This window comes from Triticum dicoccoides, chromosome 2A, assembly GCF_002162155.2.
Source record: "Triticum dicoccoides isolate Atlit2015 ecotype Zavitan chromosome 2A, WEW_v2.0, whole genome shotgun sequence".
In the NCBI taxonomy this organism is placed as follows: domain Eukaryota; kingdom Viridiplantae; phylum Streptophyta; class Magnoliopsida; order Poales; family Poaceae; genus Triticum; species Triticum dicoccoides.
Genome location: NC_041382.1, coordinates 41,983,399 through 41,996,042, shown reverse-complemented (window position 1 = coordinate 41,996,042; position 12,644 = coordinate 41,983,399). Strand labels below are relative to the sequence as shown.

Sequence of the window (12,644 nt, the reverse complement as noted above, 5' to 3'; positions counted from 1 at the left end):
GCTAAGAGCAACCGGACTTCCGGCATACCACTGCCATGGCTCCTCAAGCACCGGAGCAAGTGCCCGGAAGATGCCGAGCCCTGGGTGGTGGAGTAGTACGCCAGGGCCTACCTGTGGTACATTCTCACGGAGGTGGTGTTTCCGGACTGCTCCGGGAACTCTGCCCTATGGATGTATCTTGACTTCCTAAAGGACTGGGATGCGGGGTACAGCTTGGGGCCGCCGGACTTGCCTACCTATACCGTTCGGTAAGTGAATATCACTTTCTTTCAAATATCATGGACGTGTGCTGCTTTAGATTTTGACATCTTATCATCTATACTTGGTTTGTAGCTTGACGACGTGACCCAGAGAGCGGAAGTCACGTCCGGTATGTGTGGATGTGTATGGGGCCTCTCCATTTGGATGTGGGAGCGAATCCCGATGGGACGTCCGGAGAAGTTGCGCTCGCGTGCATGGATGGACTACGGCGGAGATAACGAAGACGATCGGAACCCGACCGTCGCATACGCTTGGGACGTGGTGCGTGTCTACACGGGCGAATCGAAGGCCTTGTACAAGGTCTTCAGCAACGAGCTTGATGCTCTCACGCCTTTCCAGGTATAAGAACTACATTTTGAATAGTTTCGATAACACTTTCACTTGAGCTTACCATTGTTTGGTTATAGGTTACTTGGCGGCCGTATAGTGATGATCGAGAGTGGGGGTTCGAGCTGAACAACATGTGCAAGCAGGACCGACTACTCTTCCGGTGCATCGTGCCCATGATTTGTGTCTATGCCGTGGAGTACCACTTGCCACAGCGCGTTGCCACACAATTTGGTAAGGCGCAACACACACCACCAGCCGGCCACGATACCGGCGGCTACGACCTACACCAGTGAGTACCACAAGCCGTCCTCATCGATTCTAAGTTCTTGTTTTTGAAGGAAATATGCCCTAGAGGCAATAATAAAGTTATTATTTATTTCCTTATATCATGATAAATGTTTATTATTCATGCTAGAATTGTATTAACCGGAAACATAATACTTGTGTGAATACATAGACAAATAGAGTGTCACTAGTATGCCTCTACTTGACTAGCTCATTGATCAAAGATGGTTATGTTTCCTAGGCATTGACATGAGTTGTCATTTGATTAACGGGATCACATCATTAGAAGAATGATGTGATTGACTTGACCCATTCCGTTAGCTTAGCACACGATTGTTTATTATTCTGCTATTGCTTTCTTCATGACTTATACATGTTCCTATGACTATGAGATTATGCAACTCCCGTTTACCGGAGGAACACTTTGTGTGCTACCAAACGTCACAACGTAACTGGGTGATTATAAAGGTGCTCTACAGGTGTCTCCAAAGGTACTTGTTGGGTTGGCGTATTTCGAGATTAGGATTTGTCACTCCGATTGTCGGAGAGGTATCTCTGGGCCCACTCGGGAATGCACATCAGTATAAGCCTTGCAAGCATTGCAACTAATGAGTTAGTTGCAGGATGACGTATTACAGAACGAGTAAAGAGACTTGCCAGTAACAAGATTGAACTAGGTATTGGGTTGGCAAATCCATACTTTTATTTAATTAATGATGAACTTTTGTTATTCATCCATATGTTTAGGTCTGCAACAGTGGCGCAACCATCGCCCATTCATCTCCAACACGACCCGTCCGGCTTGCCACTTCCGTACGTGTACGAGTCCTTCCCCGAGCTTCTGCAGCCGGTGAGCGCTTTTTCAGACGAGTTCCTACAGGCGACGAGGGCAGTGCGGTGGCACGAGAGGGCAGAACGGATCGCCGACGATGTGAAGCGTTGGTCGCAAAGTGTGAAGGAGTGGAAGAGAGTGACTGCAGAGATGGAGGGAGATCCAACTATCTCCCGTGAACGCTGGGAAGGGACCACTAAAGCTGCCAAGCAGCACTCCAACTGGGAGCTGCGCAATTTGGGCCGGAGGATCTGCTTAGGAAGCAATGCGGAGGAGAGAGCCAGGATGCCGCCCCCAAGTGCATCGGCGTTCGATATCATCAGCTGGGGAAGGGCGGAGGCGAAAACTCCAGCTGGCAAGGCAAGGTGGGAGTGCTTGAACAGTCGGATGCCGACCAGCGTTCCGCCTCCGCCTGAACCGGTGGATCCGCTGTCGTATCTGTCTCCATGGCCAGACTAACATACGAGGGGGGAGATTTACCCGCCCTATAAACATGTCTATTGCATATGCATCTATGTGTTCGTAGGGGTTGTCAAACTATGTGGACAAGTTTGCTATTTCCTACTTATGTGAGCTCATATTTGCTATGTTGAACTGTTTGATATTTGCTATGTGGAAATTGTTTGATATGTGGAATCTATGTGGAAACTGTTTGATATTTGCTATGTGGAACTTTATTAATATGTGAGCTCATATTTTGCCTCCTTGTAAAAACTATGTGAAACTTGTGACAAAACAAACAATCAATAAAACTTGTAAAAACCTGAACCCACAGGAGCCTACCGCCAAGACCTGCGGCGGTAGGGTATTGCGTTGGCCGTTAGCTAACGGCAGTGGACCGTCCATGCCACCGCCGGAAGCCCTGGCAGTAGCTTGCGTGAACCTACCGCCTAGACCTTTGGCAGTAGCAAAAGGGTCAGATGTCAAAAAAAATTGAAAGTGGGGTCAGATCCCGATTTTGTTTGTAAAAGGGTCAAAACACGAAATTTTGCCTCTCAGTGAAGTGAGTAGGCCACATATGCATTTAGTTGGATAATTTGCATGTGTAGAAACTGCACTCATGTGTTAAATAATCTGAATATATGGATAATTAAAAATGACATGGCAGTGCTAGATAATTTGAATAGATGGATAATTTCTAACGAATGCATTTAGTTGAAGTAGTTTTACTGGTTAATTTAGTTGGATAATTTGGCAGATTTGGCAGTTCATTATCTTTGGCAGATTTGCCCATGTGGGACAAACTTTCATTTAGGTAATTTAGGCATGTTTGGCGCTACACTTCAACAATTATACTAGAGTACGAACTAGCGTAAAAAAAAATTCAAGCCATGCACATATGTTGGCATCCTGGCATATGTTGAACTACTTTGTCAAACCCCACGAAAATTCTAGTTTCCACACATCTTTCAGCACGCCAAGCAAAACTACAGATATCAATATACATCAAAGCAACTAATAAACTACACAAGCTCAAGCGTGGTACATGAATGTTTGAAACTGGGAGCAGCTTTCCGTAGCGTGGAGGAAAAAAGATGGGAGTACAGTACACCTTGTGTTATATTGTCATATCAGATTGGGTAGCGGGAACATATAACCACACTGATTTTACAACCACTCAAACATGTGACCAGAGCTACAACACTTATACACCCCAACTCAATAAAGGGACCTCAGCAATAAACTAATGCTAAGTGACTCATGGAGCCTGGCTGGAAAAATCGATCTTACTGCTTCCAAAACCTATTTCGAGACAGCGCCACTTCATTCTCCTGTCAACAAAACCAGCGAAAAGGAATATTAATTTATAAACCAACTCTGGAATGATAATACTAAATCTCAGCGGTGGAGATCAGTAAAAGAAGATGAGCGTACGGGCCTACCCATCATCCTGTCAAAATTGGCTTAAGCTGAAAACGTTGACCTGCCAACTGGAGGAACATCAACAACCTTGCCTACAGCTATTGTCTTGCCTGCAAGCCCAGCCAAAAGAATCATTAACAAGTGATAAACCAACAGCGGGATTAGCATGAAATAGGGAAACAGAATCCAGATAGATTTAGTTTATTTGGTTCTTTGGTTGCATATTGCAAGAATGGAAGGTTAACAAATCTCAAGGTAACCAGACAAATTTCCAGGTGAACTAGAATAAAGCTGGTTCCGGTTTCGTCCCCCCAACAGCAATCAGACTATTGTACTAACACAGAAAGACAAATAAAGTATCTTCCATATAGCATGTATACTTGCCTTCAGTTCGTAGAGTAAACCTTCCAAGCTGAGGGAAATCAGAGAACTTCTCTATGCATATCAAATTAGTCACCTATATGCAGAACACATCATCACAATTAGTTCTACAAGCAATGAGAAGTTATGATATTACTATAATGACATTCTGAATGTATATACCTGGACGCGGCAAACTACAACTGCACCATTCTTCACAAAAAGAGGCTTCCTCTTGGTCTTCTTTTTCTTTGGGTCAGTTACTTTCGCTTTCTTCATGTCAATTTCCTCTATGAGATCAACAATCTCACACTCCTCAACAACAGAGTGGATGTGTAACACTGCCTTGTAACCAGCAGTGAAAATAGCCTGAAATATTACAAAGAGAAACACTACATCTTCAAAATTGTGTAGCAGTAATAAATAAATATATACTTGGAATGATGCAAATTGCTGATAATTCGTGTAAAAAAACAAACGGTGGCAAAATATTAGACTATTAACCTGATACTATGGGACGTTAGATGTAGCATTGCTACTAGCATAATGTATGAAGTGTCATAAGCTTACATGCTGAACATAGAAGCCAATCCAATTTTTTACTTAAATAAATCAATTCCATATTCATATGTACATATATCCCATAAGCATAAACGATAAATCCTCGTCGGTAAGTTGATACAGACCAGAAACGGAGAACACGATAAATATGAAAATTAGTCTCCTATAGCTTATTTATGCAACTGAAAGTATCAAACAACACTTACATTATCAAGCAACTCTAGAATCTGCAGTTGGGCATTAAATTCAGTGAAAGCACCAATAGGATTAGCTGCATGTAAAGACAGTATCAACATGAGAATATATATCAAATTAAAAAAATATCCACAAGCCACAAGTAAACAGCCTACACAAATTAGCTGCATGTATAGATATTATCAAGATGAGAATGTCATATCAAAAAATTATCCACAAAGCCACTAGTAAGCAGCCTCTTCCACAAATATCAGATGTATAGCACAAGGCATATTAAAATAACATAACCACATTCAAGGGATGGACAAATTTGGTGCTGCCATAAATTATTTAGTTAAGAGAATTCATGCAAGTTTTTTAGTGGTACAGTGATAAAAATGAAGCTCAATCCACTTTCAGCCCTCTTTTACAAGGGCTAAGCAACTGTATCGGATACTGTCCTTCCTCAAACCAAACACATGCTAAATCAACCACTCAACCCCGGGATGAATGTCCGAATCTGTATCGACACCACAACACCAGAACCTGGACCCACATCAGATGTTTCAGACAGAAAAGCAGGAGTCGGCCGGCTATGACACCTATGATTAGGAGATAAGTCTCGGAGATAAGGGTACCAGAAGACAGAATCTTCACTTGATAATTGTGTTGCTTAATGATTATGGGCTACATGCTGCCCCTTTTGTAGGGTGGCTTTCTTAGTACTCCCTCCATATCAAAATATAAGACATTTTTTCAGTTCAATTTGAACTGCAAAAACATCTTATATTTTGGTGCAGAGGTAGTAGTTGTGATCCACACCTATAAGCAGCTATAACACTTTACTGAAAATGTGTTTTGTCCATATCAAGAAGTTGAGAAAAAAATAGTAGTAAGAAGCTGATCTCAACGAACCAAATCATCTCTCAACTAATCGCATCATGACTAATCTTATCTCTAAGATAGATACTAGAAGTTGCCATGAGCCTGTTGATGCCTTCTATGTCTGATGGACCTACTATGTGGTGCAGCTTATTATTTTGTGAGCTAGGCCACTAGCCCTGGATTTGTTGTTCTCCTCGTGTCAGTTCTGGTAGGAGCTGGATGCACGGTCATGACACCCTAGTATTATTATTCTAATGTTGCCCAACCAGAAAGATTGGCTATACAAAATTTTGGCTGACTTTAGCTTGCCCTTGTGCTTTCCTCATGTCAGCTCTGATGTACGCACGGTCATGATACCTTAATATTATTCTAAGGGTGCATTTGGCTGGTGGCCAAGGTTGCCCAACCAGAAGATTGGCTATCAAAAATTTTGGTTGATTTTTGCTCGCCCATAGATTCGTCAATACTGGCCAGAGAAATGAACTAGACATGGGAGAGGAGTATTGGCATGCCAAAAAGTTGGCACTCATCCAAACAAAGACCAATATTTTGGTCATAGCCAAGAAGTTGGTAAGGTACTACGTCACAATCGAAACTCATCCTAACTTTTCTTGAAGAGTGCACTTACCAACACTTGAAAGTACAAAACCTGCCATGATATCCTCCTCTTCAATTCCAGACACTTTGACACGTACATTCTCATTGGGTCCAGCACGTCGTACTTTCTTCTCATCCAAGTTTATACCAGTGACTTTCACGTGGGTCTGCTCAAATACAAAATTGAGCTTCAGACTCTCAAGTAGAACATGTAAGCAAAGGTGCTACACTGAAGTAAAATGAAAATACCTTGTTTGGCATAACCAACAAACTATCACCCTCTCTGATAGTCCCATTCTCTAATTTTCCCATTACGACTGTGCCCATATCTTTATATTTATCAATAATTGGCAGCCTACATTGATAATAAAGAGAACTGTAAAACTTGCATCTTGCATGTGATCAACACAACAAATCAAGCAGACCCATCTATACAAGTAGCAAGATATAGAAGATAGTCTATCCATTTTTCATTTGAATTGCCATCTGTCTTAGAACAGGGACAGAGGAGCAAGATGTTTCAAGAGACGTGTACTCAAACTTTGAACAGTACACAGTCAAAAAAAAACTTTGAACAGTAAAACATACAAATGCTGATAATGTAAAGGCATAATATGAATGTAAAGAGAAGTAGTCAAGATACGATATCATATGCTATCATACCACAACATATAAATCAATAATCAAGAACCGAACATTGGAGATGATGTCATGTTCAAAGCGCATAATTTTTTAAAACAGGGAGTATACGGATTTAAGCATAAGCATAGCTGCCACACCTTACTGGCCCTTTGGGATCACGCAAAGGAACTTCGATTTTGTCCAGAATTTCAAAAAGGCAAGGACCGTTCCACCAACTACAAATGCTTTTATCCATTCTGGTCTTCATATTGGCTCCACAAAGACCAGAAATAGGCAAGAACTGGACATCTGGTAACAAAGCCAAAGAAACTTTTAGAAATATGATAAGAGTTCGCTCAACAATGATATAGTACCTAGAATCAGGTATGATCATAGAACATGTAGTTTCATATAAAGATCCTACCAATAAACTGCAGAAAGTACAATGTACAGCCTCTATAATTAATTTGACAAAATCCTAATGCCTCACTGTGGAACACGAGGTAGGTGTCAACTTAGCATGGCAAGAAAGCGATTAGACATAGCCTGCAAGTCTAGGACTCTACGCATCCCAATTATTTTAAACATATAGAAAAGGAACCATTGACATGAACACATTGACATTGAAGGCACAATTTACTAAACATAGACGACCACAGAAAGTTATTGCACATAACCCAGCTTGAAACTGTGTGTCAATGACAATTTAATTTTTCAGATAGGGTCAAAAGTAGAGTAGTACCTTTCTTAACATTGTACCCTGAAGATCTGAGAAAAGGAATCATCTTCCCTTCAATTTCATCATACCTGAAACAAATAATAAAATTGATTATTTTATTTTACTCCAGCTATTACCTGCTGTAATATTAGAAGCTTTCAATGAAACATATAATACAAGGTATGTCCCACCAGGCATACCTTTCTTTTGACCATTGTACTGTAGGTTCATCCATCTTGTTGATGACAACTACCAACTTAGCAACACCTAGAGTTTTTGCAAGCAGTACATGTTCACGAGTCTGGCCTCCTCTTTCATAACCAGTTTCAAATTCACCTTTCCGAGCAGATATGACCTGAAAAGAAAAAAAGGAACATATTCACCAAGAGATATATGACCAAGGAAAATGGGAATGACAATGCCCAGGGACCTAATGTTACCAGAACACCAATGTCAGCTTGAGATGCACCACTTATCATATTTGGAACATAACTTTTATGGCCCTGCAAGTTCAGATCACCCAAGTAAGCACATACTGTACATGAAACAAGAATTCAGTTCATAAATTATGGCAAGGAGACCAGTCACACACAGGAAAAAAAACAGAAGCATCATCAGTCGATCTAGGTGTTTTTAACAAAAGTTGTGTACTGTGTGTGTCCAAATGAAGCAGCACGTCCGAAAGTATTAAGTGTGACTTTATTTTCATAAGAGTACACCTAACACGTATGCATGTATAAGATGAATCAGAACAGTAGCATTGCCAAATGCCAGCAAAGGAGTGAAAGTACAAAGAAAATGGTTCAAACTATGATTTTGAAGCCACAGAGGTGCAACTAACAATGAGGCAAGGATGGACCAGAACATGAAACAGGAAGGATTGAATTAGATCAATGAATGACATGACTAACCTAAGGCGATAAGAATCTGTTATTGTATATCAGTACACAAAATAAACAGAATTTCAATTATATCACTGCAAGAAAGCCATCAAGGGAATTAACCATTAGCATATTTCCTAGTGTTAAATAATCTGCCTGTGTTTGCTTTCGGCCCAACTGTTGCACATGTGAATTCTTTTGTATCTACAATTTTGTACTGTAAACTAAGACAGGCAGATTACATGGCAAGTGACTCCTAGACATTTTTGTTACGTTCTATATTATCTCGTAGAAAATATTCAAGAACCTTAAATCATACTCCCTCCGCCCCAAAATAAGCGTCTCAAGTCTCAACTGTGTACAAAGTTGTACTAAACTTGAGACACTTATTTTGGGACGGAGGGAGTATGACAATGGCCCCAAAAGCAAGCATATGCAATGCATCAGGTTGACCATGTAGATTCCTGATTTGGCAAGAACATGAAAAAAGGTTAAAGAAAAGGTACAGTTCAACTATATGCTGACCATCAGAATGCTGGTGTGGCCACAAAATCATACATAAATCTAGAGAATAAGAACAGGGTCAAGTAAGAAAAAAAATAACAACTAGGAGTATCACTGTAGTATGTGAAAGACAAGTACCGGTGCATCTAAGATAGTGAATCTTGTATTTTCAGTCTCAAAGTGGGCTCTACCAACTTCAACAGTCTTCCCCTGAACACATGCAAGAGAAAGTGTAAAAAACTGTAGAGCTTCAACACAGTGATCATTAAGCAGTCGTAAGGGAGAGATACCTTAAGTCGCTCTTCCTCATTTGTGTCCATAATATAAGCCATATACCTGCAAGTATTCAGATTCAGATTACCAATTATAATGCAAGGAGTGAGTGGTTCTCAATTTAAAGGGCAAAAGCATTGGAACAAAAAAAGAAGCAGAATGTGAAAGGACATCCACATTATTAACTAATATTAGTTTACAAAGGGAGTAGTAGTCTAGTATGAATAGGCATTGCTCTCATATTCAAAATTTGTGGGTTACAATCGCAAAACAAGGCAACCTGAATATTGCCCAGGGCCTACTCACCAACTTTCTCGGCTCTTATCCTTTGCTTCTTTTTCATATTTCTGGATGGTCCGGTCATCAACCTGACCACTCAAGAACAATATTTGCCCTCCAGCAGTCGATTTCCCCGCATCTGGAGCCATGAAACAACAAAAATAAAATTTACTTAAGGTTAAAAATATACTAGAGAAAAGAACCTACAGAACACCAGCACTATTTACACAGAAATAAGAAGATGATTAGTAGAAATACAGAGATGGGCCAACCATAATAGAAGAATTGGCTACTATTTTTCTTGCTAACTTCTAGAATAAGAGGCCAAATGTTGGCAAGTTTTGGTTTTGCTAAATTCTGACATCCCAAAACATTGGCTGGCCAACTTCTGGCTGTAAACCAAACATGCTCTAAAGAACAGTGAGGTGGTTCCATAAACAACGAAACATGAAGGTTGAACAAGCTAGAAGATCAAGAAGAGACTAGAAGAGTGTATTAAATAGACTCATAATCCTTAAGAAGGGCCCATCATACCATTGTTGTTGTTAAATAGACTCATAATCTTTAACAAGAGCGTATTCTGATCAAGATTCATGAGTCCAGTAACCCCAAGACAAGAGATACTCATCACATGTTATGACCCAAACGATGCTATGACAGAAATGCAAAGGACGTGCCCAAAAGAAAAACTTACCAACATGGCCGATGAAAACCAAATTTATATGGCGCTTTTCTTCCTCTTCATCATCTGCTACCATTTGAACATCCTCATGCGCAGGAGCTGGATTGATACAGAAGTCAGGGTAGGTTGCTTAAGAGCCTTTTACTCACAAATAGAAATTAAAGGTAGGACCAGCCTTGGCACTCCTATATTTTCTGTCGAAGCAATTCATGGCATTCCATACAAAGAAAACTCACAAAATCAAATGAGAAACCTTCTGGATCATCAACTTCTCAAGAAAGTTATCTTTGTGTTAAATGGGGGCAGGAGATAATTAACTATTTCAATCTGTTAACTTGGTATCAGCTTTCATAACAATAGTGTGATGGCATTATCTTTAAGTTACTACCAACTAACTTAAAATAGTTAGATGCTCATTATTGCATCCATTGACCAAATTTGCAAAAAATGAAGACACAAAATTATTACCAAAATTCTTGGGAGTACTGGTAACATTATAACTAATTAGCATTAACGGTGTGAAGAAGGGTCTAATACATACCATTTGTCTTCAACTCCAACGACTGAAGTGATGACTGAATGTCATTGACACCTGACAGTACATAATTCCAGTTACATGTTAGAAGTCCAATCACAGTGATAACGAACTGAGGGCTAATATTTCACAACATATCACGACAGAGGATGCCACTAGTTAAAGTACGACGAGTTTATATTAGGGGTGATAATGAACTTTCAGTTTCCATAGTATACTAGAAAGACCTTCTCCATGCTAATGCAGGTGAAATCTTTTAAAGGCACAGGAAGAAAATAGGAGACAAACAATGCATTTTCTCCAGCCACTAGTTACTTCAGGCACCAAGACAATCAGTGCCGGATGTGCAACAAATATTTACAGCAAGGCTCATGAGTTATTTCTCAGTAGTTTTCACTTCATTACAGTTCCAATTTTCCGTTCTTTATTAGTAGTTTTCACTTATTACAGTTCCCAATTTTCTGAAATGGTGCTGCAATCTCAATGCTTGACCCACCTAATAGCTATAGTACGGGCTAATTGAACGGATTATGCAACCGAACTGGCAATTACAGTTCCAATTATGCAGTAACTGACGTATCCTAGTAAACCCATTTAGAACACCGTCTCAGTCAGACCAATTCATCCCTCCACCAGAAGCTAGCAGGCATACAAATTCAGAACTACTGCAAATGGCTCTTACTGTTGCCAAGGAAATTCTCACGCTCAGCACACTACCTCTGAATGAATGCACGCGATAAAACATGGATGCCCTGCTTGCATGCTGACCCAAGCACACGACAACAAGAAAACAACCAATTTAACGATCTACAGGGACACAAATGGAATCCCCAAGCAGCAAAACCTAGGAAGTCACACTGCCCTTCAGGCCCTAGCATCCCACTGATCGGCATCGAGTGATTCTTCTGATGGTACACACAGGTGTCTAGCCACAGATCTAACTTGATGCGCTACCAGGTAAATTGCGTTGCCCCTCCAGATCTTGCGCGCCCGATCGGGACAGCCACTAACTCGTCACAGTTATCACAGCCCTTAACAAATTCCCCGAAGGAGAACGGGCTAATCCACACGAGCAATGCTTCTAATCCTCCATACAAAACACCAGAAGACGGCACATCCTAGCCGAGCGCGACGGGACCAGGTAGATGAGGGGAGAGCGGACCTTCCGCTGGTGGCGCGGGGGCGGCGGCGGCGTCCGCGGGCTCGGGGCTCTCCTCCGCGGGGGCGGCGTGCCGATCGGACGGCTCCGCGTCGTCGCGCGCCCAGTCGTCCACGGCGCCGTCGTCCTGGGCGTGGTGCGAGGGGGCGGGCGGCGCGTCGTGCTCCATCCCGGCGGGCCGAGGGGAGCGAGGGAGCTGGGCGCGGCGGCGTCTAGGGTTTTTGGGCTGGAAGGATCTGGACTCTCGCCTCGGTGGAGTGGCTGCGGTGGCTGGGTGAGGATGACGGAGTGCAGACTTTTTATGCCGGGGGTTCTGGATTGTTCTCCAGGGATATGGACCCTGGACTGGACGGGGAAACGGGACGCCCACCCTTCTCTGTTTGGGCCAGTTTTAACAGAGCCCATGCCAGTTTACTCTGAACTGGGTTTTGTATTTAAAAGATTTAAGGGTCGCCACTTGTGGATTCTTAGAGCGTGTTCGGACTCTCTCCACTCCTCAACTCTTCTCCAAGAGCCGGCGGAGCGGCGCCGAACGCTCGAACTCCCCAGAGTTGCAAATCTGGAGCGGAGCAGGCTGCTGTGCACTTGTACGGAGCGGCAATTTGCGGGATCTCAAATCGGGAAATTATGGAGTTGGTGAGATTTACAGAAGAAGTGCCACCGCCAAGTGAAAACGGTTCGAGTGGGCACGGATGACTCGCTTGTTTCTATCCGTCCTTGTGAATCGGGAGTGGAGCTGCTTGCCAAACAGACTTTTTATCCCCGTGATCCATCTTGTATCCCAATGGACATTTTTGTTGATCAGCAAAGTGTTTGCCAAACCTCAAAAAAATATCCAGTTTTT

General features: G+C 41.9%; 1 protein-coding gene across 1 annotated transcript; it reads right to left on the bottom strand.

Moving 5' to 3' along the window:
* Positions 1-3,150: 3,150 nt before the first annotated feature.
* Positions 3,151-12,070, bottom strand: LOC119353083 (eukaryotic peptide chain release factor GTP-binding subunit ERF3A-like). The gene is made up of 17 exons (XM_037619662.1): positions 11,804-12,070; positions 10,648-10,698; positions 10,119-10,205; positions 9,452-9,563; positions 9,163-9,208; positions 9,011-9,082; positions 7,928-7,990; positions 7,688-7,842; positions 7,512-7,576; positions 6,928-7,078; positions 6,398-6,503; positions 6,180-6,315; positions 4,699-4,763; positions 4,115-4,300; positions 3,956-4,028; positions 3,592-3,681; positions 3,151-3,480 (listed from the first exon to the last, which is right to left on the bottom strand). The coding sequence occupies exons 1-16, from the start codon at positions 11,967-11,969 to the stop codon at positions 3,614-3,616; spliced, it is 1,602 nt and encodes a 533-aa protein (XP_037475559.1). The 5' UTR covers positions 11,970-12,070; the 3' UTR covers positions 3,151-3,480; positions 3,592-3,613.
* Positions 12,071-12,644: the final 574 nt, after the last annotated feature.

Coding starts and splice junctions, on each gene's coding strand:
- LOC119353083 (XM_037619662.1), bottom strand. CDS start 11,969: ATGGAGCACGACGCGCCGCCCGCCCCCTCGCACCACGCCCAGGACGAC. Junction 7,079..7,511: donor AGGGTACAATGTTAAGAAAG/GTACTACTCTAC, acceptor CTTTGTTACCAG/ATGTCCAGTTCTTGCCTATT. Junction 3,682..3,955: donor GTTTACTCTACGAACTGAAG/GCAAGTATACAT, acceptor CTGGGCTTGCAG/GCAAGACAATAGCTGTAGGC.